Source organism: Pempheris klunzingeri, chromosome 6 (assembly GCF_042242105.1).
Source record: "Pempheris klunzingeri isolate RE-2024b chromosome 6, fPemKlu1.hap1, whole genome shotgun sequence".
Taxonomy (NCBI): domain Eukaryota; kingdom Metazoa; phylum Chordata; class Actinopteri; order Acropomatiformes; family Pempheridae; genus Pempheris; species Pempheris klunzingeri.
In genome coordinates this window covers 29047644-29073880 of record NC_092017.1, presented here as the reverse complement: position 1 = coordinate 29073880, position 26237 = coordinate 29047644, and the positions used below count along the sequence as shown (strand labels likewise).

The following is a 26237-nucleotide window of genomic DNA, read 5'->3' as shown; positions in this document are numbered from 1 at the left end:
GATATAAAGGAGTTAAAATGAGCTCAGCCTGAGCATCAGATGGAACAGGACACATTACTGCTGTAGTGTGTAGTGAACACCGTGAGAGGACACACTGATCACACATGGAACATAAAGCCTCCAATAATCAGCAAATATCCACCAAATGTTTCTCTCTCCTCACTTTATGCTTCTCAAAAACAAACTTCCTGTCCACAGAGGAGGTGGGGTTGTGTTGGGCTTCTATCTGCTGCTTGTGATCACCTTTACCTGCATTTATCTCTTTAAAACTGGTATTAAAGGGTCACTCCCCTGTTTCTACCCATGATCCTCTCTGTCCTCATCCTGGTGTGTGAGTGACTGGTAGGTAGTAAAAGTGTTGGAACTGGTCCAGTAGATCACCTCAGCCAGCAGACACCAAACGGGCTGCAATGGCTGCAACGTGATCCTTTGGGACAACTGCACCTGATCACAGTAGGTCCACTAAAAGAGCTTGTTTGATCCACTGACAGGCTCAGAGTGTTATTCTAAGTGTGTGACAGCATCATGGAAAGGATCCCTACAGAGAGAGACCTGGAAGATCCTTTTGGTTTAACCACAAACAGCACACACACCAGACTACATTCACTAAAACAGGGATTTTAGAGCTGCTGCCTCCACCAGTCAGTGTGTTGGTGTTGAATGAACCCTTTAAAACACCGAAGTCACAAAACAACATAAACACACTGACTGATGGAGCAGCAGCTCCTAAATCCCTGTTTTAGTGAATGTAGTCTGGTGTGTGTGCAGAGAGCGATAGAACGGCTGTTTGTGGTTAAACCAAAAGGATCTTCTACTGGACCAGTTCCAACACTTTTACCACCTATCAGTCTTTCAGACACCAGGAAGTGGACAGAGAGGATCATGGGTAAAAATCTCCTAGGTCTCCTTTAATATGAGGACAGTGAACGCATCATATCAGGGTCCCCATGGTGGATTCATGAATGATTGGATGCAGCTCAGTAATCACGTTGATGAAAAAATATTTAGGTGCATCTTTGTGTTTCAGCCTCCTCTGCTGGGTTTTCTACTCCCTCCGTCCGTCTCTTCAGGCAGCGTCTTTTTTTTTTTGCTTGTTGTTTTGAGTTTCTCTCCCTGCTGCTTCTAACACGCTGTCTTTTCTTCACAGCAGTGTCCACCACGATATAACAGTTGGTACTAAGGTAGGCACCCCTGCTTCCTCCTCCTCCTCCTCTTCCTCCTCCTCCTCCTGCTGCTGCTGCTCTGTTTGGTTTGTTTTCTGCTGTGAACGTCTTTTGCTGCCATGTGGGAACAGTTCAGAGGTTTTCTCTGTAATTAGCGTCAAGGCCTCTCAGTGTTCGACTCCAGCAGTGATTGAGTCACATTCCACAACACGTCTGAGGATAATCACACGAGTCGACAACATGAGCACGCTGAGCACGCTCCTAAAGCCCCACACCGCCCTGTCACAGCCCGCCGGACATCAATGCTAGAGAGTCATTAACGCTGACTGATTGATTGACGTTTCAAGCAGAAATCTAACTGATGTTCTTGTCCCCCCCCCCCCCAGATGTGAGGAGTGGCTTCCTCCTGTGTCTTATATGACTGGAAATTGACCCTTAGCTAAGCCCCGCCCCCCATCGTTACCGTTGCTACGTCTGTCAAGCTCCCTGCACCTGGCAAATCAACAGAGTGATCAATGAGCAGACTGATCGATGAGCAGACTGATCAATGAGCAGGGCAGTCGATGGTCTCAGGTGTCAGTCACGTTTGTTCTGAGCTGCTCTTTATGGAAACAGTCTGAGAGAACACTGTTATGAACTGGAGCTGGAGAGATAAAGATTGATCGATTGACAGAGGATCATCTTTATTTTCTTGTTTAAACAGCTTCACTCTGCTGGTGCGTTCAGGGACCATCAGACTCCAGACATCTGAGTTCCTCTGACAGGAAACGGAACGCATTTAAACACCAGTCGATTCTTTACAACGCGATCAATAATGAAAACAATGTAATTATTGATAAGTTGCAGCTGCAGCTTCACTCGGCTATAATCACCTGATAACAGGGTTTAGTGTTTCATTTCTACTTTACATCATTCTGTTGTGTTGACGTGTTTTCTACATGTTTTCCGTCACTCAAAGTGTTTGACGCCATTACTGAGTCATTTAGTGGAGGTTTTAAGGCTCCTCAGACCTCTTGATAAGAAGATGTTGTTTTGTTGATAGATAAAGATTGATTGATTTATTTTGGTGATGATGATGAATGCCTGAATTCTCTTATTTACTTTAAGTCATCAGTTTAATCCTTGTAGTGACTGAATTTAATATCCATTCAGAACAGGCTCTGTGTTTCCTGTCTTAAATCTTTGATAATTTGAATGGGGTTTGGTGTGGCAGGTAGGAGGGAAGTGTCAGGTACCTGCTGTCGAGCTCTGAACCCGTTCGTCTGCTCAGGTGTGTCTGGTTTTATTGGAGCCGGCTGATCAGTTTGATCACCAGGTCTAACTGCTAGCTAAAGAGGATGAGCGCTAACAGGCTAACTGCTAGCTAAAGAGGATGAGCGCTAACAGGCTAACTGCTGCTGTCCTGTCCAGAGGTGCTGCTAACATCAGGCTACAGCTGATCATTTATTTAAGTACTGTTTAAAATAAGCTAAGCTAACACAGGAACAACAAACACAGGGGACTCATGAGCATGTAGCGTCAGCGTCAGAGATCAGTGATGTGGGATTTAATCCTGGAAACACCGACTCCACAGCGTCTCTGAGTCAGAGCGATTTTAGTTTAAACTGGTTTGTTCAGTGTGACGCTGTCGGCGTCTCCGGGGGACAAAAACAGACATGGTGCTGAGAGCTCTGGATGATCTGATCTGTGGGTTTTGGAGGAAGCTCAGAGTTCCTTGAGCTTCGCTAACAGAGTTTATTGCTCACAGGAGGCATCACTCTGTTTGTTTACGTGCGCCAAGTCTCAAGCTGCTCCTATAAAAGTACTTTATATCGTTTATTGTACATGTCAGTGGGCGTTAATGTCAAAAACTGTCTGTATGGTTGGAGGGGAGAACTACAGGAAACAACAGCGCTGTCCTCTTCCTGTTCTGGTCGACGTTCCTCCTTTGTGCCGTAAATCCAGCCTTCATTTCCCAGGAGATGGTAGCCGGTAGCCCACAGACCTGCAGGCGGAGATTTGATAGAGCAGAAAGATTTCCCCAGAGCCTCATTGGTGTTTCTGCTTATTGTCCTCATTGTGGCTCCATAGACCTCCACTACACACTGACACACTGACTAACTAACACACACACACTATAGACCTCCACTACACACTGACACACTGACTAACTAACACACACACACTATAGACCTCCACTACACACTGACACACTGACTAACTAGCACACACACACACTATAGACCTCCACTACACACTAACACACTGACTAACTAACACACACACACTATAGACCTCCACTACACACTGACACACTGACTAACTAGCACACACACACACACTATAGACCTCCACTACACACTAACACACTGACTAACTAACACACACACACACTATAGACCTCCACTACACACTGACACACTGACTAACTAGCACACACACACTATAGACCTCCACTACACACTAACACACTGACTAACTAACACACACACACTATAGACCTCCACTACACACTGACACACTGACTAACTAGCACACACACACACTATAGACCTCCACTACACACTAACACACTGACTAACTAACACACACACACACTATAGACCTCCACTACACACTAACACACTGACTAACTAGCACACACACACTATAGACCTCCACTACACACTGACACACTGACTAACTAACACACACACACACACACACACACACACACTATAGACCTCCACTACACACTGACACACTGACTAACTAACACACACACACACACACACACACACACACTATAGACCTCCACTACACACTGACACACTGACTAACTAGCACACACACACACTATAGACCTCCACTACACACTGACACACTGACTAACTAGCACATACACACACACACACACTATAGACCTCCACTACACACCGACACACTGACTAACTAGCACACACACACTATAGACCTCCACTACACACTGACACACTGACTAACTAGCACACACACACTATAGACCTCCACTACACACTGACACACTGACTAACTAGCACACACACACTATAGACCTCCACTACACACTAACACACTGACTAACTAGCACACACACTATAGACCTCCACTACACACTGACACACTGACTAACTAGCACACACACACTATAGACCTCCACTACACACTAACACACTGACTAACTAGCACACACACACACACACACACACTATAGACCTCCACTACACACTGACACACTGACTAACTAGCACACACACACACTATAGACCTCCACTACACACTGACACACTGACTAACTAGCACACACACACACACTATAGACCTCCACTACACACTGACACACTGACTAACTAACACACACACACTATAGACCTCCACTACACACTGACACACTGACTAACTAACACACACACACTATAGACCTCCACTACACACTAACACACTGACTAACTAGCACACACACACTATAGACCTCCACTACACACTGACACACTGACTAACTAGCACACACACACTATAGACCTCCACTACACACTGACACACTGACTAACTAGCACACACACACTATAGACCTCCACTACACACTGACACACTGACTAACACACACACACACTATAGACCTCCACTACACACTAACACACTGACTAACTAACACACACACACTATAGACCTCCACTACACACTAACACACTGACTAACTAGCACACACACACTATAGACCTCCACTACACACTAACACACTGACTAACTAGCACACACACACTATAGACCTCCACTACACACTGACACACTGACTAACTAACACACACACACACACACACACACACACACACACACTATAGACCTCCACTACACACTGACACACTGACTAACTAGCACACACACACACTATAGACCTCCACTACACACTGACACACTGACTAACTAGCACATACACACACACACACTATAGACCTCCACTACACACCGACACACTGACTAACTAGCACACACACACTATAGACCTCCACTACACACTGACACACTGACTAACTAGCACACACACACTATAGACCTCCACTACACACTAACACACTGACTAACTAGCACACACACACTATAGACCTCCACTACACACTGACACACTGACTAACTAACACACACACACATACACACTATAGACCTCCACTACACACTGACACACTGACTAACTAGCACACACACACTATAGACCTCCACTACACACCGACACACTGACTAACTAGCACACACACACTATAGACCTCCACTACACACTGACACACTGACTAACTAGCACACACACACTATAGACCTCCACTATACACCGACACACTGACTAACTAGCACACACACACTATAGACCTCCACTACACACTGACACACTGACTAACTAGCACACACACACTATAGACCTCCACTACACACTGACACACTGACTAACTAGCACACACACACACTATAGACCTCCACTACACACTGACACACTGACTAACTAGCACACACACACACACACACACACTATAGACCTCCACTACACACTGACACACTGACTAACTAGCACACACACACACTATAGACCTCCACTACACACTAACACACTGACAAACTAGCACACACACACACTATAGACCTCCACTACACACTGACACACTGACTAACTAGCACACACACACTATAGACCTCCACTACACACTGACACACTGACTAACTAGCACACACACACACTATAGACCTCCACTACACACTGACACACTGACTAACTAACACACACACACACTATAGACCTCCACTACACACTAACACACTGACAAACTAGCACACACACACACTATAGACCTCCACTACACACTGACACACTGACTAACTAGCACACACACACTATAGACCTCCACTACACACTGACACACTGACTAACTAGCACACACACACACTATAGACCTCCACTAACTTTTACTACACACACTCAGAGGTCAACGGACCCTTTGGCTCTGCTAGTTCGTGGTCCCAGCAGCCTTTGCTCACATTCCTCGGCTCTCTTCAGTAATCATGTTCGGTATGCGCCCGGTGGCTGCTGCCGCCACCGCCGCTGGTTTTAGGACTAAAAACAGGACCTGAGCCAAAACCACATGAGGGCAGAGAGAAGCTGTGATCTGAGAGCAGGAAGTGACGGGAGCAAAGGCTGCTGGGAGGAGGAGGGGGAGGACAGCTCTCCTGTTTCCTCCTCTGGCCTCAGGTGAGTCACCTGAAACCAGCATGAACACTCAGATCAGCTCCTGTTAAAGGGACAGTCTGTTTTTTTTATCCAGCAGTTTGTTCACACCCAGAAAATAAGTCAGCAGGTCTGTTAAAGTGTATTATATTATTATTATTATTATAATATAATATAATATAATATAATATAATATAATATAATATAATATAATATAATATAATATAATATATATTATATTATATTATATTATATTATAATTTAGTTTCTGGTTTTATTTTAACAACTTGTCAGTCTGTCTGTGGGGGTCTGTCCTCTACAGCTTGAGGCAGGTGTTCGGCAGGCGGTTCAGGTCCGGGGGGGGGGGGGGGGGGGGGCAGGACTCTGGTTTCTGCTCTATTATTTATGTGAGCAGCAGTAAGAAGATCTGAGCTGCTTTTGTTCTGATACAAACCTGCTCAGGTTCCTCTGAAACACACCTGAGGAGGCCCACACACCCCAGCAGCATACCGGTAACCACGGTAATGATGGTATTAATAAGGGGCCGTCACTGTAACCGCTGAGTTTAACCACCTTCCTACCGATGATGGTGGGCTGCCATCAGCCAGCTGTGATGTCTGAAGACCGTGTGCTCTCGCCGGAGCGTGGAGTAACGTAGAGAGAGCCGAAGCCCTGGGGGCGGTAACATCCTCAGTAAAAACAGACCTGATGGTAGCAGGTTTATTGATTGATTGATTTATTAATTGATAGATTGACTTTATCGAGTGAAGGCTCCTCTCCTCCGCAGTTTCTGTGTGTGTGTGTGTGTGTGTCGAGGCTCTTATTGTGAAAGGGAAGGCTAATTTTGTCAACGTTCAGGTGACGAATAAAGTTCTCATGGACTGTGTCAACTCGTCATATAGAGAAAGTCAAACTATTGATCCACAGATACAAAGCAGGAAGGAGTTCAGAAACATTAACCATCAGCAAAGGTCCAACTGTGAGGGATCAATGAGCAGAAATCCAAACAAATCAATAGTCCGTAACAGTAGTCCATGCGTATCAATAGTCTGTATCAACAGTCCATGCGTATCAATAGTCTGTATCAACAGTCTGTATCAACAGTCCATATCAATAGTCTGTATCAACAGTCCATATGTATCAATAGTCTGTATCAACAGTCCATATGTATCAATAGTCTGTATCAACAGTCCATATGTATCAATAGTCTGTATCAACAGTCCATATGTATCAATAGTCTGTATCAACAGTCCGTATCAATAGTCTGTATCAACAGTCCATATCAACAGTCTGTATCAACAGTCCATATGTATCAATAGTCTGTATCAACAGTCCATATCAATAGTCTGTATCAACAGTCCGTATCAATAGTCTGTATCAACAGTCCATATCAATAGTCTGTATCAACAGTCCATATGTATCAATAGTCTGTATCAACAGTCCATATGTATCAATAGTCTGTATCAACAGTCCGTATCAATAGTCTGTATCAACAGTCCATATCAACAGTCTGTATCAACAGTCCATATGTATCAATAGTCTGTATCAACAGTCCATATCAATAGTCTGTATCAACAGTCCATATCAATAGTCTGTATCAACAGTCCATATCAACAGTCTGTATCAACAGTCCATATCAATAGTCTGTATCAACAGTCCATATGTATCAATAGTCTGTATCAATAGTCTGTATCAACAGTCTGTATCAATAGTCTGTATCAACAGTCCATATGTATCAATAGTCTGTATCAACAGTCCATATCAATAGTCTGTATCAACAGTCCATATGTATCAATAGTCTGTATCAACAGTCCATATCAACAGTCTGTATCAACAGTCCATATCAACAGTCTGTATCAACAGTCCATATGTATCAATAGTCTGTATCAACAGTCCATATGTATCAATAGTCTGTATCAACAGTCCATATCAACAGTCTGTATCAACAGTCCATATGTATCAATAGTCTGTATCAACAGTCCATATCAATAGTCTGTATCAACAGTCCATATGTATCAATAGTCTGTATCAACAGTCCATATGTATCAATAGTCTGTATCAACAGTCCATATGTATCAATAGTCTGTATCAACAGTCCATATGTATCAATAGTCTGTATCAACAGTCCATATGTATCAATAGTCTGTATCAACAGTCCGTATCAATAGTCTGTATCAACAGTCCATATCAACAGTCTGTATCAACAGTCCATATGTATCAATAGTCTGTATCAACAGTCCATATCAATAGTCTGTATCAACAGTCCATATCAATAGTCTGTATCAACAGTCCATATCAACAGTCTGTATCAACAGTCCATATCAATAGTCTGTATCAACAGTCCATATGTATCAATAGTCTGTATCAATAGTCTGTATCAACAGTCTGTATCAATAGTCTGTATCAACAGTCCATATGTATCAATAGTCTGTATCAACAGTCCATATCAATAGTCTGTATCAACAGTCCATATGTATCAATAGTCTGTATCAACAGTCCATATCAACAGTCTGTATCAACAGTCCGTATCAATAGTCTGTATCAACAGTCCATATGTATCAATAGTCTGTATCAACAGTCCATATCAACAGTCTGTATCAACAGTCCGTATCAACAGTCCATATGTATCAACAGTCTGTATCAACAGTCCATATGTATCAATAGTCTGTATCAACAGTCCATATCAACAGTCTGTATCAACAGTCCATATGTATCAACAGTCCGTATCAATAGTCTGTATCAACAGTCCGTATCAATAGTCTGTATCAACAGTCCGTATCAATAGTCTGTATCAACAGTCCGTATCAATAGTCTGTATCAATAGTCTGTATCAGTCCTTTGGGGTGGGGGGGTCTAGGCTGATGTCAGTGCTGGACACCGAAAGGACTCTTTCAGTCCACCTGTCCTTGTGGTCCGGTTTAAGGTGGTCTGGTTTAAGGTGGTCCGGTTTAAGGTGGTCTGGTTTAAGGTGGTCCGGTTTAAGGTGGTCCGGTTTAAGGTGGTCTGGTTTAAGGTGGTCCGGTTTAAGGTGGTCCGGTTTAAGGTGGTCTGGTTTAAGGTGGTCCGGTTTAAGGTGGTCCGGTTTAAGGTGGTCCGGTTTAAGGTGGTCCGGTTTAAGGTGGTCTGGTGGTTCCTCAGTGACCTCTGGTGGCAGAAACATGGGCTGCATGTGTGCTGTGCCCCCCCCCATATTACAGCAGATTAATTGATCAGTCGATGGACAAAAGAATTAATCTGTGTGTTTATGTGTGTGTGTGTGTGTGTGTGTGTGTGTGTGTGTGTATTTCTTTGTGTTTATGTGTGTGTGTGTGTGTGTGTGTGTGTGTATTTCTGTGTGTTTATGTGTGTGTGTGTGTGTATTTCTGTGTGTGTGTGTGTGTGTGTGTGTGTGTATTTCTCTGTGTTTGTGTGTGTGTGTGTGTGTTTGTGTGTGTGTATTTCTGTGTGTTTATGTGTGTGTGTGTATTTCTGTGTGTGTGTGTATTTCTGTGTGTTTATGTGTGTGTGTGTGTGTGTATTTCTCTGTGTTTGTGTGTGTGTGTGTGTTTGTGTGTGTGTATTTCTGTGTGTTTATGTGTGTGTGTGTATTTCTCTGTGTGTGTGTGTGTATTTCTCTGTGTGTGTGTGTGTGTGTGTGTGTGTGTGTATTTCTCTGTGTGTGTGTGTGTGTGTGTGTGTGTGTATTTCTGTGTGTTTATGTGTGTGTGTGTGTATTTCTGTGTTTTTATATGTGTGTTTGTGTGTTTCAGAGAGGATCTGACGAGCTTTTCTCCAGCGTCTCCATCGGCCCGTATATCATGAGCACCACAGGTCAGCTTTTATTTTGAAAATCTAAAAATAATGAGTGATTGAATTGATCCTGATCGATGAGCCCGTCTGTTATTGCTGTTTAACAGACTGTTGCTATGGAAACCATAGTCATCTTTAAATCACGGCTGATTTCTTCAGTCTGACCGATGAAATCCCCGAAAGCTGCCGTCAACTCATGTGACCTGTGATGCGTTTCCTCTGTAGCCAATGGCAACGACAGCAAGAAGTTCAAAGGTGACATAAGAGGTCCCGGGGCGCCGTCCAGGGTCATCCACATCCGCAAGCTCCCCAACGACATCACCGAGGCCGAGGTCATCAGCCTGGGGCTGCCGTTCGGAGACGTCACCAACCTGCTGATGCTCAAAGCCAAGAACCAGGTGACTGTTTGGACTGGGTGGGTCCGGTCCTGTACCGGTCCTGTACTGGTACCGTAACCTCATGTGAAATGGACTCACCTGGCCTGACCTGTTCTGACCCGTCCCGTGTTGTTCTGACCCGTCCTGTCTCTCAGGCCTTCTTAGAGATGAATTCGGAGGAGGCGGCCCAGAACATGGTGGGGTATTACTCCACAGTGATGCCCATCATCAGACACCATCCGGTCTACGTCCAGTTCTCCAACCACAAGGAGCTCAAGACCGACAACTCCCCCAACCAGGAGGTACGTCTCACTTCCTGTTGTTAGCGCCTGTTAGCCTCTGTTAGCATGCGACCAGAACCCCGCTACCGTTAGCATGCCCTCACCCTCCGTCCCCCCTCCCCCCCCTCAGAGGGCCCAGGCAGCTCTTCGGGCTCTCAGTACGTCTCATGTGGACACGGCTGTGGCGGCCCCGAGCTCAGTGCTGAGGGTGGTGGTGGAGAACCTGGTCTACCCCGTCACGCTGGATGCCCTGTGCCAGGTAACGACATCACGACACAAAGCTCCACCTGCGATAACACCAGAGCGTCTCACTGAACGTCCACCTGGCTGCTTACACCTGTTTAACTTATCGTCTGGTCCTCAGATCTTCTCCAAGTTCGGCACGGTGCTGCGGATCATCGTCTTCACCAAGAACAGCCAGTTCCAGGCTCTGCTGCAGTATCCCGACGGAGCGTCCGCCCAGGCAGCCAAGCTGGTGAGTCCCCCCCCCCAGGGAGTACAGACAGTTTGACAGTGAGCGCCTGTCGCCCTGATAACCGTCTGTCGCCCTGATAACCGTCTGTCCTGCTGCTTCCAGTCTCTGGATGGGCAGAACATCTACAACGGCTGCTGCACTCTGAGGATCAGCTTCTCCAAACTCACCAGCCTCAACGTCAAATACAACAACGAGAAGAGCCGCGACTTCACCAGGCCAGACCTTCCCTCCGGAGACAGCCAGCCCCCCATGGAGCACCCGGCCATGGCTACAGCCTTCAGTAAGACCACAGACCAACAGCGTCGCCACAGACCAACACCACCACCACAGACCAACAGCGTCGCCACCGACCAACACCACCACCACAGACCAACAGCGTCGCCACCGACCAACAGCGTCGCCACAGACCAACAGCGTCGCCACAGACCAACACCACCACCACAGACCAACACCACCACCACAGACCAACAGCGTCACCACAGACCAACACCACCACTACAGACCAACAGCGTCGCCACAGACCAACACCACCACCACAGACCAACACCACCACCACAGACCAACAGCGTCACCACAGACCAACACCACCACCACAGACCAACACCACCACCACAGACCAACAGCGTCACCACAGACCAACACCACCACTACAGACCAACAGCATCGCCACAGACCAACAGCGTCGCCACAGACCAACACCACCACCACAGACCAACACCACCACCACAGACCAACAGCGTCACCACAGACCAACACCACCACCACAGACCAACAGCGTCGCCACAGACCAACAGCGTCGCCACAGACCAACACCACCACCACAGACCAACACCACCACCACCACAGACCAACAGCGTCACCACAGACCAACACCACCACCACAGACCAACAGCGTCACCACAGACCAACAGTGTCACCACAGACCAACACCACCACCACAGACCAACAGTGTCACCACAGACCAACACCACCACCACCACAGACCAACAGCATCACCACAGACCAACATCACCACCACCGACCAACACCACCACCACAGACCAACAGCGTCACCACAGACCAACAGCGTCACCACAGACCAACACCACCACCACAGACCAACACCACCACCACAGACCAACAGCGTCACCACAGACCAACACCACCACCACCACAGACCAACAGCGTCACCACAGACCAACAGCGTCACCACAGACCAACACCACCACCACAGACCAACAGCGTCACCACAGACCAACAGCGTCACCACAGACCAACACCACCACCACAGACCAACAGCGTCACCACAGACCAACACCACCACCACCACAGACCAACAGTGTCACCACAGACCAACACCACCACCACAGACCAACAGTGTCACCACAGACCAACACCACCACCACCACAGACCAACATCACCACCACAGACCAACAGCGTCACCACAGACCAACAGCGTCACCACAGACCAACACCACCACCACAGACCAACAGCGTCACCACAGACCAACAGCGTCACCACCACCACAGACCAACACCACCACCACAGACCTCCTCATTTTAGATGACTTATTTAAACGTGCAGCAGGTGTAGCAGGTGTAGCAGGTGTAACAGGTGCAGCAGGTGCAGCAGGTGCAGGTGTAGTAACCTGCTCAGTGGGAACTGACCCTGTGGCTCTGGTGTCTCCTCTCTGCAGCTCCAGGTATCATCTCACCTGCTCCGTACGGCGGAGCCACTCACGCCTTCCCGCCAGCCTTCACCATCCAGCCTGCAGGTGAGCCTCACCTGTGGAGCTCCAGTCCAGCGGTGTCGTGTTTGTCAGAGGAAGGTCAGAGCAGAGACACACTTTGATACAACAGAGGCCATGTTTGTGGACCAGTCACAGGAGAACTCCTGGGTCCTACCTGTTCATACTCTGGTCCCTAAGTGACTGGTGTTGGAAAAGTGTTGGAACTGGTCCAGTAGATCACCTCAGTGTGTGACAGCATCATGGAAAGGATCCCTACAGAGAGAGACCTGGAAGATCCTTTTGGTTTAACCACAAACAGCACACACACCAGACTACATTCACTAAAACAGGGATTTTAGAGCTGCTGCTCCATCAGTCAGTGTGTTTGTGTTATTGTGTTACATAAATATTGTGTTGGATCTGAACTGACCCCTAAAAACTCTAAAGTCATGAAACAACACAAACAGCAGAGCAGCAGCTCCTGTGTCCTGGGAGCTAAAATCCCTAAAACACTCTGAGCCTGTCAGTGGATCAAACAAGCTCTTTTAGTGGACCTACTGTGATCAGGTGCAGTTGTCCCAAAGGATCACGTTGCAGCCATTGCAGCCCGTTTGGTGGCTGCTGGCTGAGGTGATCTACTGGACCAGTTCCAACACTTTTACTACCTACCAGTCACTCAGACACCAGGATGTGGACAGAGAGGATCATGGGTAGAAACAGGAGGTCATACCTGTGCTTGGGTTGCTTGTAGTTTGTCTCTGGTCTGCAGTTAAAACATATTTACGGTTTCTTACATTTCGTTAACTCTTATTTTGCAGTAAACTTTGCTGCCTGTAAGCACAGTGACATTTCAGCCAATCAGCTCTCTGCTCATGTTGCCTTCATTTCAAAATAAGAGCACGCTGTTCTTCCAGATGGCGTCTCCTGAGAGGAACAATTCAGATGTGTGCATGTGTTTAAGAAGCAGGTTATCTGGAGGTGTGATCAGGTGTCTCCTGCAGCTGTTCCATGGTTGTTCACTCATCTCACCTCTCCCAGTGTCCCTCCCCTATCCAGGCCTGACGGTCCCCGCTCTGCCCGGAGGCCTGGCCTCTCTGTCCCTCCCCGGGGCCACCAGGCTGGGATTCCCCCCCCTCCCTTCTGGGGTCTGTGTCCTGCTGATCAGCAACCTGAACCCCGAGGTGGGTCCTTTACTCTGTGTCTCTGACCGCCATCATCATCACCATCATCACCACCATTAGGTCCCCCAGCAGGACGTCTGAGGGCCTCTAACACCTTCCAGCACAGACCTGATTCATGGTTTTAATGTGATGTGATGGGTTAAAGAACATCTCAGCCTCACGTGTCTCTCTGGAGCTTCACATTATGATGTCATTATGTCATTGAATAAACCTACCAACCACCTGCAGAGAAAAGCAGAACAAGGTGAAGTACAGAGGTTTGTAAAGACAGTTTGATGCCCACATGTGAATGTCCACATCCTGGTGTCTGAATGACTGCTAGGTGTTAAAAGTGTTGGGACTGGTCCAGTAGATCAGTAGATTCTGGTTGTGTGTTACACATATTGTGTAGCAGACCAGCAGCAGACCAGCAGCTCCTGTGTAAAATGACTGTTTTTCTGAATGGAGTCTGGTGAGAGTCTCATTAACTGTCCTTACAAACCTCCGACATCACCAACATCACAGCCAATCAGAGCGGTCGCACCTCTGTATCATCACAGGCGGACAGAAGCCCTTGTGGTCACACCTGAGTGATGTCACAACTATTGTGCACTCTGATTGGCTGTTTGAGCCTGTGATGTCAGACTGTCACTGATGTTTTTTATCGTTTGTGTCACCGTCTGACTTCCTGTGGTGAGTTTAATGCCTTTATATTAAACCTGTTGACTCCTCACACACAGACACACACCTGAGCAGACACACACCTGAGCAGTCACACACCTGAGCAGACACACACCTGAGCAGACACACACACCTGAGCAGACACACACCTGAGCAGACACACACGAGCAGACACACACCTGAGCAGACACACACCTGAGCAGACACACACGAGCAGACACACACCTGAGCAGACACACACGAGCAGACACACACCTGAGCAGACACGTGAACATGTTCTCCTCATATTGTCATGATCTGACCCCTCCTCTCCAAAGGTAATTAACCTTCTGATTGACCCCTCACCTGTCTTTTTGTTGTTGTTTTTTCCCCTTTAATTTGTTGCCATGGAAACGCCTCGGACCCTCCACCTGTCCTGCCCTCCCACCTTTACCTGTCCTGTCCCTCCGCTGCCTTCTCTGCTGTCTTTAAAGAGAGTAACGCCCCACTGCCTCTTTATTCTCTTCGGTATGTTGCCTCTAGCTTCTTATTTTGAATTCTGGTCCCAGCTGATGTTCTGATTTTAGTCTGTTTGTTTCCTCTTTTGGTTTTTAATGAAAACAATGAGTGTCTGCTGGTTTTGTCAGATTTTGTGTGTTGATTTGAGTTAATTCACAATATGTGCAGCTTTCCATCGGTGCCTCACCTGGACAGGTGTGTTCACTGACCATAAACCAACAGTTCAACATGATGTGGCTGTCAGGGCAGCGGGTGGTCCAAGTTCACTTTGACTGTTGAAGCTTTAAAGGGGGGGCACGGGGGGGGGCACAGTCCTAGTTTGTGACGTGGTGGAGGAGTTTAGTTTGAGCTGCTCAGCCTGGTGCTTCTGGTTCTGGTTCTGGTTCTGGTTCCGGTCTGTTTTCTCTACTGAGAGTCACTAAAATGACAAACCAATATTTGGATCATTTCTTTCCTCACCTGCAGCAGGACGACCTGGAAGGGCCACAGGTACCGCTCACCTGGCCTCAGGTGTGTGTGCATGAAATAAGACCATCAACAGAGAGGCCCGTCGGGGGCCACAGGGAGGACGCTCCATTATTTTATCAGTGTGATTCCATCAGATTTAATTGTGAGGCCGTCATGTTGGATTAATTCCAGATCAATAACTAGGATCAGTAGTGTTTAACCTGTCAGAGCTGCAGGATCCAGTCAGTCAGTCAGTCAGACGACCAGAGGACTAAACAATAAGAAGGAAGTCCAAAGCTGAGGATTTAAAATTGGGCAGTTTGGGGGCAGCCGGACACTCAGAGGCTGCTTGTCCCAGACAAACCTCCCAGGAAGCTGATACCGACCAATCAGAGGACGCTTCTTCATAGACTGATACCGACCAATCAGAGGACGCTTCTTTACAGACTGATACCGACCAATCAGAGGACGCTTCTTTATACAGACTGATACCGACCAATCAGAGGACGCTTCTTTACAGACTGATACCGACCAATCAGAGGACGCTTCTTTACAGACTGATACCGACCAATCAGAGGACGCTTCTTCATAGACTGATACCGACCAATCAGAGGACGCTTCTTTACAGACTGATACCGACCAATCAGAGGACGCTTCTTCATAGACTGATACCGACCAATCAGAGGACGCTTCTTCATAGACTGATACCGACCAATCAGAGGACGCTTCTTTACAGACTGATACCGACCAATCAGAGGACGCTTCTTCATACAGACTGATACCGACCAATCAGAGGACGCTTCTTTATACAGACTGATACCGACCAATCAGAGGACGCTTCTTTACAGACTGATACCGACCAATCAGAGGACGCTTCTTTACACAGACTGATACCGACCAATCAGAGGACGCTTCTTTATACAGACTGATACCGACCAATCAGAGGACGCTTCTTTATAGACTGATACCGACCAATCAGAGGACGCTTCTTTATAGACTGATACCGACCAATCAGAGGACGCTTCTTTATAGACTGATACCGACCAATCAGAGGACGCTTCTTTACAGACTGATACCGACCAATCAGAGGACGCTTCTTTACAGACTGATACCGACCAATCAGAGGACGCTTCTTTACAGACTGATACCGACCAATCAGAGGACGCTTCTTTACAGACTGATACCGACCAATCAGAGGACGCTTCTTTACAGACTGATACCGACCAATCAGAGGACGCTTCTTTACAGACTGATACCGACCAATCAGAGGACGCTTCTTTATAGACTGATACCGACCAATCAGAGGACGCTTCTTTATACAGACTGATACCGACCAATCAGAGGACGCTTCTTTATAGACTGATACCGACCAATCAGAGGACGCTTCTTTACAGACTGATACCGACCAATCAGAGGACGCTTCTTTACAGACTGATACCGACCAATCAGAGGACGCTTCTTTATACAGACTGATACCGACCAATCAGAGGACGCTTCTTTATAGACTGATACCGACCAATCAGAGGACGCTTCTTCATACAGACTGATACCGACCAATCAGAGGACGCTTCTTCATACAGACTGATACCGACCAATCAGAGGACGCTTCTTTATACAGACTGATACCGACCAATCAGAGGACGCTTCTTTACAGACTGATACCGACCAATCAGAGGACGCTTCTTTATACAGACTGATACCGACCAATCAGAGGACGCTTCTTTACAGACTGATACCGACCAATCAGAGGACGCTTCTTTACAGACTGATACCGACCAATCAGAGGACGCTTCTTTACAGACTGATACCGACCAATCAGAGGACGCTTCTTTATACAGACTGATACCGACCAATCAGAGGACGCTTCTTTACAGACTGATACCGACCAATCAGAGGACGCTTCTTTATACAGACTGATACCGACCAATCAGAGGACGCTTCTTTATAGACTGATACCGACCAATCAGAGGACGCTTCTTCATACAGACTGATACCGACCAATCAGAGGACGCTTCTTCATACAGACTGATACCGACCAATCAGAGGACGCTTCTTTATACAGACTGATACCGACCAATCAGAGGACGCTTCTTTATAGACTGATACCGACCAATCAGAGGACGCTTCTTTATACAGACTGATACCGACCAATCAGAGGACGCTTCTTTATAGACTGATACCGACCAATCAGAGGACGCTTCTTAATAGACTGATACCGACCAATCAGAGGACGCTTCTTTATAGACTGATACCGACCAATCAGAGGACGCTTCTTTATACAGACTGATACCGACCAATCAGAGGACGCTTCTTTATAGACTGATACCGACCAATCAGAGGACGCTTCTTTATAGACTGATACCGACCAATCAGAGGACGCTTCTTTATACAGACTGATACCGACCAATCAGAGGACGCTTCTTTATAGACTGATACCGACCAATCAGAGGACGCTTCTTTATACAGACTGATACCGACCAATCAGAGGACGCTTCTTTATACAGACTGATACCGACCAATCAGAGGACGCTTCTTTATAGACTGATACCGACCAATCAGAGGACGCTTCTTTATAGACTGATACCGACCAATCAGAGGACGCTTCTTTATACAGACTGATACCGACCAATCAGAGGACGCTTCTTCATACAGACTGATACCGACCAATCAGAGGACGCTTCTTTATAGACTGATACCGACCAATCAGAGGACGCTTCTTTACACAGACTGATACCGACCAATCAGAGGACGCTTCTTTACACAGACTGATACCGACCAATCAGAGGACGCTTCTTTATACAGACTGATACCGACCAATCAGAGGACGCTTCTTTACAGACTGATACCGACCAATCAGAGGACGCTTCTTTATAGACTGATACCGACCAATCAGAGGACGCTTCTTTATAGACTGATACCGACCAATCAGAGGACGCTTCTTTACAGACTGATACCGACCAATCAGAGGACGCTTCTTTACACAGACTGATACCGACCAATCAGAGGACGCTTCTTTACACAGACTGATACCGACCAATCAGAGGACGCTTCTTTACAGACTGATACCGACCAATCAGAGGACGCTTCTTTATAGACTGATACCGACCAATCAGAGGACGCTTCTTTATAGACTGATACCGACCAATCAGAGGACGCTTCTTTATACAGACTGATACCGACCAATCAGAGGACGCTTCTTTATAGACTGATACCGACCAATCAGAGGACGCTTCTTTATACAGACTGATACCGACCAATCAGAGGACGCTTCTTTATACAGACTGATACCGACCAATCAGAGGACGCTTCTTTATAGACTGATACCGACCAATCAGAGGACGCTTCTTTATAGACTGATACCGACCAATCAGAGGACGCTTCTTTATACAGACTGATACCGACCAATCAGAGGACGCTTCTTCATACAGACTGATACCGACCAATCAGAGGACGCTTCTTTATAGACTGATACCGACCAATCAGAGGACGCTTCTTTACACAGACTGATACCGACCAATCAGAGGACGCTTCTTTACACAGACTGATACCGACCAATCAGAGGACGCTTCTTTATACAGACTGATACCGACCAATCAGAGGACGCTTCTTTACAGACTGATACCGACCAATCAGAGGACGCTTCTTTATAGACTGATACCGACCAATCAGAGGACGCTTCTTTATAGACTGATACCGACCAATCAGAGGACGCTTCTTTACAGACTGATACCGACCAATCAGAGGACGCTTCTTTACACAGACTGATACCGACCAATCAGAGGACGCTTCTTTATACAGACTGATACCGACCAATCAGAGGACGCTTCTTTACAGACTGATACCGACCAATCAGAGGACGCTTCTTTACAGACTGATACCGACCAATCAGAGGACGCTTCTTTACAGACTGATACCGACCAATCAGAGGACGCTTCTTTACAGACTGATACCGACCAATCAGAGGACGCTTCTTTATACAGACTGATACCGACCAATCAGAGGACGCTTCTTTACAGACTGATACCGACCAATCAGAGGACGCTTCTTTACAGACTGATACCGACCAATCAGAGGACGCTTCTTTATACAGACTGATACCGACCAATCAGAGGACGCTTCTTCATGCATTCTCTGGTTTTCGGCTCTCTGAGCAGCACAAACTAAACTCTCAGCTCCACCGAATTTTTAGTGGTGAAATGTGACAGATAATTTTTTCTGGTGTCCAAGCTGCATTTATTGTGTGTTTCATCTTATTTCAGTAAACTTTAGTCTCAGTTTTTGAGTTTGCATGCCGGGTTTCTTTCAGTTTGCATGTCTTCAGTGCTGATCAGCTGCTCTTATTTATTTATCTATTGTTTTTAGGTCAATACTCCCATAATTCATAGCTCCTACACAGTGTAATATGCCATTTTAATTTTCTCTGACCCTTACCCTTAATTTCCTCACTGCGTTTTCTGTGTATAACATTCAGAAATTCCTGCCTTCTAAATTAAATTCACAAATTCATTAGCGTTCCCACTGACTGGCAGCGGCGTTTCACGGCTGCTCCTCCCTCCACCTCCAGGGTTTACTCTCACTTTCTTTGTCATTACATCTAAGTGAGCCCCCATTTTTAAGTTACAGGACAACTTCAGTATTTTTAAACCTGGGCCCTATTTTTACATATTGTGGTGCTGAAAAGTGTTGGAACTGGTCCAGTAGATCACCTCAGCCAGCAGACACCAAACGGGCTGCAATGGCTGCAACGTGATCCTTTGGGACAACTGCACCTGATCACAGTAGGTCCACTAAAAGAGCTTGTTAGATCCACTGACAGGCTCAGAGTGTTATTCTAAGTGTGTGACAGCATCATGGAAAGGATCCCTACAGAGAGAGACCTGGAAGATCCTTTTGGTTTAACCACAAACAGCACACACACCAGACTACATTCACTAAAACAGGGATTTTAGAGCTGCTGCCTCCATCAGTCAGAGTGCTTGTGTTACTGATACTGTGTTGGAGTTGAATGAACCCTTTAAAACACCGAAGTCACAAAACAACACAAACAAGCAGGCAGCAGCAGAGCAGCAGCTCCTGTGTCTCCTGTGCAGAGAGCGATTTAGTGGACCTACTGTGATCAGGTGCAGTTGTCCCAAAGGATCACGTTGCAGCCATTGCAGCCCGTTTGGTGGCTGCTGGCTGAGGTGATCTACTGGACCAGTTCCAACACTTTTACTACCTACCAGTCACTCAGACACCAGGATGTGGACAGAGAGGATCATGGGTAGAAACAGGGGAGTGACCCTCTAAACCTCCTCCATATGAGTGGTATTTGAGCGTTAGACTAAGGGTCAGTGTCTTGGCAGGCTCTGTCCCAGCTCTCTGTAGGGTTTAACGGGTGTAGCTTCATGTGTTCATCACTGTTTTATGACTTCCTGTGTAACAACATTTTAACCCCGTGTGTGTTTGTGGCTGTGTGTTAAGGTGTTTATGGTGACGTGATGAGAGTGAAGATTCTGTTCAACAAGAAGGAGAACGCTCTGGTTCAGATGTCTGACAGCACACAGGCCCAGCTAGGTAACCTCCTGCACATGCTCAGTGCGCTCCTCCAGCTGCACTGCTCTTTTTAAAGGGTCTACAAACTTTTAACACGTATATTGGTGTGTCTGACGGTGGTAAGAACAGATGTCTGTTATTTTATCACAATGAAATAATCTGGATATGTTGTGAGAACAAAAGGTGTTAATATTTAGTTTCAGCTACGCTGCTCTACTACATGTAAGCTTTCTAAAGAGTGCGATCGTCCCATGAACTTCTCTGAGGGAAATGGTTACAGAAGGAAACACATCAGGAGCTAAACAGTGGAGACCAAAGGCCTCTCCCTTCCTTTAGCCACTTTAGCTTCAGTGGGTTTGTGGAACTGGTGCTAACATCTCTACATTAAAGGGAAAAGATAAATACTCAGTCTCATCACAAGTTCTTCACCTGTCTGGTTTGCAGCCATGAGTCACCTGAGCGGCCAGCAGCTGCACGGGAAGCACCTGCGCATCACGCTGTCCAAACACACCAGCGTGCAGCTTCCCCGTGAAGGCCACGAGGACCAGGGCCTGACCAAAGACTACAGCAACTCCCCCCTGCACCGCTTCAAGAAGCCCGGCTCCAAAAACTACTCCAACATCTTCCCGCCGTCTGCCACCCTACACCTCTCCAACATCCCGTAAGTCCTAAACCAATGAGAGCAGAGGCCCCACAGGCCCCGCCCCCTGCCGAAGGAGGTGTTAGCATGTTCCTGTAGGAGTCTAAAATAAGAAGATTCATTCTGCAGCAGAAAGCTCAGACTTCAGTCTTCAGGGGGCCGAGGGTTAAAATTCAGAAGTGAGCATCATCCAATAAGGGTGACGCCACCTGGTCTGTGGTCCGAACTGAGATACACCTGCATCAGTCCTCACAGTAGGTGTGGAGCCGTGTGTGACCTTTAATGCTCGTGTTCCTTTGTGTCTGTAGCCCATCTGTGGTTGAGGAGGACCTCAGGATGCTGTTTTCCAGCTCAGGAGCCATCGTCAAGGCCTTCAAGTTCTTCCAGTGAGTTGTCCATGTGCCCTTCCTGCTCCCACAGTTTTACCTGTTCATGTCTCGTTTCTCACTCATGCGTCCCAAAGTCCACGTCGTCGTCCTGAATCCTGAAATACTCTTTCACTGAGGTCACTGACTTTGCTTTGCCCGTAAGTCTCCGTCCCTGTCTGCCCCGAAGCTCTCCTCTTTGTCCTGAAGCATTTGTCCAAGTCCACAAACGTTCATTACCACTCTCAGTCCCCTGTCCTTGTCCCGAAGTCTTTACCTGAGTCCCGAAGTCTTTACCTGTGTCCCGAAGTCTTTACCTGAGTCCTGAAGTCTTTATCTCTGTCCCGAAGTCTTTATCTCTGTCCCGAAGTCTTTACCTGAGTCCTGAAGTCTTTACCTGTGTCCCGAAGTCTTTACCTGAGTCCTGAAGTCTTTATCTCTGTCCCGAAGTCTTTATCTGTGTCCCGAAGTCTTTATCTCTGTCCCGAAGTCTTTACCTGTGTCCCGAAGTCTTTACCTGAGTCCCGAAGTCTTAAACCTGTGTCCCGAAGTCTTTACCTGAGTCCCGAAGTCTTTACCTGAGTCCCGAAGTCTTTATCTGTGTCCCGAAGTCTTTATCTCTGTCCCGAAGTCTTTACCTGTGTCCCGAAGTCTTTACCTGAGTCCCGAAGTCTTTACCTGAGTCCCGAAGTCTTTACCTGAGTCCCGAAGTCTTTACCTGTGTCCCGAAGTCTTTACCTGTGTCTCGAAGTCTTTACCTGAGTCCCGAAGTCTTTACCTGTGTCCCGAAGTCTTTACCTGAGTCCCGAAGTCTTTACCTGTGTCCCGAAGTCTTTACCTGAGTCCCGAAGTCTTTACCTGTGTCCCGAAGTCTTTACCTGAGTCCCGAAGTCTTTACCTGTGTCCCGAAGTCTTTACCTGTGTCCCGAAGTCTTTACCTGAGTCCCGAAGTCTTTACCTGAGTCCCGAAGTCTTTACCTGTCTCCTGAAGCTTGGTTTTTGTCCTGAGGCCTCTGTCCTTGGCCTTTCTTGGAGGTTTCATCTGTGTCCGAGTGCTTTTCTTGCTCTAAAGGTTGCAGTCTTGTTGTGGGGTCTTGCAGACTTGGTCCTCACTCTGTCCCATCACTTTATTTAGTTCACGTTATCTAGTCGTGCCTCCTTCCTGGAATGAGTCTGACAGCGGCCTGTTGGTTTCTCCTTCAGGAAGGACCACAAGATGGCTCTGATCCAGATGGGCTCAGTGGAGGAGGCCATCGAGTCCCTTATCGAGTTCCACAACCACGACCTGGGAGAGAACCACCACCTGCGAGTCTCCTTCTCCAAGTCCTCCATCTGAGCCTTAGACTTCACCATCTGAGTGCGGACTCGATGGTGTTCACTACACTCCGATCATTCCAACATGTCTGCAGAGACCACGTGAAGTCTGGTGTGATGTTAAATTATTATTTTTAGAAGTTTCTTTTAGAGTTCTTTGCCTTCAAAGAGGATTAGGGTCATTTTAAGAAGTACTGGAGTCATGAGAGATGAGTTCGGTGAATAAAGTCAGTTTTCTGAGTTAGTCAGGATTTTTGGAATATTAGTCTGAGCTCGGACCGTAAATATGTCCTTGTGTTCACGTCCTTCTTGTTTAGAAGTCGTAACCTTTGAGCCGCTCTTGCCTTTTGACTTTAGCTCCTTGATTTTGGGATTGAAGTCAGCCTTCTAAATTTATTTGAACTTGAACTCAGACTAAAGTTCTTCAGATTCTGACTTTGCCAACTCAGAACTCCTTCTTTAGTCTCAGATGTCCCCATCGTCAGTCGTTTTCCTGTGGTCCTAATCTGCTCTTTGAGGTTTCCCCGATGAAGTGACGCTTAAAACATCGGCGCTGGCGGCGTTTGGGAGGTGGTGGATTTCCCCTCACGCTGTCAGCCGTCGGTCCGAGCCTCGTTATGACCGAGGACTCATTAAGAAAGTCTTGATTTGGCCCTCAGACGACCCCTGTGCCTTACTCCCCGAGTCAGAATGACTTCCACTTTGACATGGAAAGAAATCTCCCATCATGCCTCTGTAAATTGTCAAAGAGCAGGTTTACAGCTGATAACGGTTTACTGTTGATGTCTTACAGATATATTCCATCTTTTATGTGTATTTTATTGGTGTTGTTTTCCTTCGTGTCAGTGTTTTGTACTGCTGGTTACCGTAGCGACGGACATGTGAACTGGTTAGCGGGTCTTTAGATGCAATTCTCTTTTTTTTCTATTCCTCTCTGATTTCTTTATTTTCACGTATGCAATCATGTTTTATTCAAATCAAATATCGTAGCAATATTTTAATCATTCCTGAACTTTTCTTTGTGGGGTTTTGGTGTCTGTGGGGTTTGTGAACCACAACGTTAGCTCGTCTGGTCTGTCGCCTTTTATTTATACGTTTGTGATCCACTACAGCTGAAACCAAAAACGGCCTTCTAGATGCAAACAAACCCACCTGCCTCAGGTTTCTGGTTTTAAGGACTAAACACACAAGATGGTGACCTGGTTCAGGCTCTGCTGCTGTTTCCTGTGGGCTCATTCACTTTTCCACCGCTTCACTGGATTCAACAAGCAAACTGTTAAACAAGATGTAATGTGGAGTGCCTTTAACGCAGCGCCGAGTCCTACATCAGGTATCAGTTCCTCTTTATTCCGAGGGGAGAGATTAGCAGAGGAGGAGGAGACGCCCCACACCCGCCAGAAATGCACCAAAGCCAGAAGAAGCTGGCTCTGGTTTGGTTCTGGTTTGGTTCTGGTTTGGTTCTGGTTTGGTTCTTCTGTCTTAATATTATTACGTCGACATTCCAGCCGCATGAACGTCGGCGTGACGACGCTCCTTCGCTGTCTGAACTGTTTCCTCTGAACGCGCTGCATTCAAGACACCTGGGAAGTTTGATAAACGGACAGTTTTCAGGTTCCTTCTTTGTTTCCAGACCGAGCAGACCCCCCCCCCCAGTTAGAGGAGTGCTGATATCCACCAAAAACAGCCTTTGGTTGAAACTTGGGACCAAATTCTCCATTTAGGCAGATGCTGTTTCCTCCCGGTGTTTGTGTTTGATGTGTTGTGTTTAACTGAACTCCCCCCGGGCTCAGCTTCATGCCCCCCCAGGAGTGAACAACCTAACCCACCTGTGAATGAAAACTGATAATGATAACAGAAATTGATTAGTTTCCCATCGATCAATTCATAGTCACAGCCCCACCCACGTCTGCAAAACAACCAACCAGAACACAGCAGGAAATGATGCAGACCAGACAAACAAGTGGATGATGGGAGATGTTGTTTACCGTTACTGTCGCCGCCGTACGGTGGAAGATGTGATGAGCACGTGTCCCCCCCCCCCAGGTGTTGGTCCAATGAAACTGTCCCGCTGGTCAGAAACAGGAAGTCTGTCCAGTTTGTTAGCAGACGGATAAAAACCACTGAAGACGCGTTTGTGTTCTGATGGTTTTTCTCAGGTGGCTTGAATGCATCACAGCCCCTCAGTGTCAGGTGGGACAGGTGAGGCGGGGCTCAGTAACTGGTGGGGGGGCAGTTGAAGTGTACATACGTGTTTTCTACCACAGTTTGGCGTCTGAGAGCTGATAGGTGGTTTTATATCTGATGAAACGTGTATATTTTGATTAAGTGTGCGACGGTTCTGAGCCTTAAACTGTTTGTGTCACAGAGAGAAAAAAACTGATTAAATCACTTTTTATCTAAAACCAACGAGTTGACTCGTCTGTGCTGACGTGAATATACGCAGAAGAAGAGAAGAGAAACAGGAAGCAAACTGGACAGTAAAGCAGGTGTGTCTGCTGCCTCAGAGGGAGGTAACCATGGAGACGGCAGAGCTCATGGGTAAGTCAAACGTTTTGTTAAAATCACTTTTTCTAAAAGGAGTTTTCTGATCAGAACTAATCTGTGAAAACAGCTCAGA

General features: G+C 46.8%; 1 protein-coding gene across 3 annotated transcripts in view; it reads left to right on the top strand.

Annotated features, from left to right (window-relative positions):
* ptbp1b (polypyrimidine tract binding protein 1b) overlaps positions 1–26026 on the top strand; it is a 28309-nt gene extending 2283 nt beyond the window's left edge. The window contains exons 2-15 of one of the 3 annotated variants that reach the window (XM_070831870.1): positions 1148–1181; positions 10098–10158; positions 10363–10535; positions 10670–10816; positions 10926–11054; positions 11160–11270; positions 11373–11550; positions 12948–13025; positions 14037–14161; positions 15295–15328; positions 21230–21322; positions 21746–21962; positions 22250–22327; positions 23510–26026. In XM_070831870.1, the coding sequence (XP_070687971.1) occupies positions 1148–1181; positions 10098–10158; positions 10363–10535; positions 10670–10816; positions 10926–11054; positions 11160–11270; positions 11373–11550; positions 12948–13025; positions 14037–14161; positions 15295–15328; positions 21230–21322; positions 21746–21962; positions 22250–22327; positions 23510–23642 (1591 nt within the window). In that variant the 3' untranslated portion in view covers positions 23643–26026. Of the gene's footprint in view, positions 1–1147; positions 1182–10097; positions 10159–10362; positions 10536–10669; positions 10817–10925; positions 11055–11159; positions 11271–11372; positions 11551–12947; positions 13026–14018; positions 14162–15294; positions 15329–21229; positions 21323–21745; positions 21963–22249; positions 22328–23509 lie in introns of all 3 variants that reach the window. The other 2 variants (XM_070831869.1, XM_070831871.1) reach the window with 2 other exon arrangements.
* Positions 26027–26237: the final 211 nt, after the last annotated feature.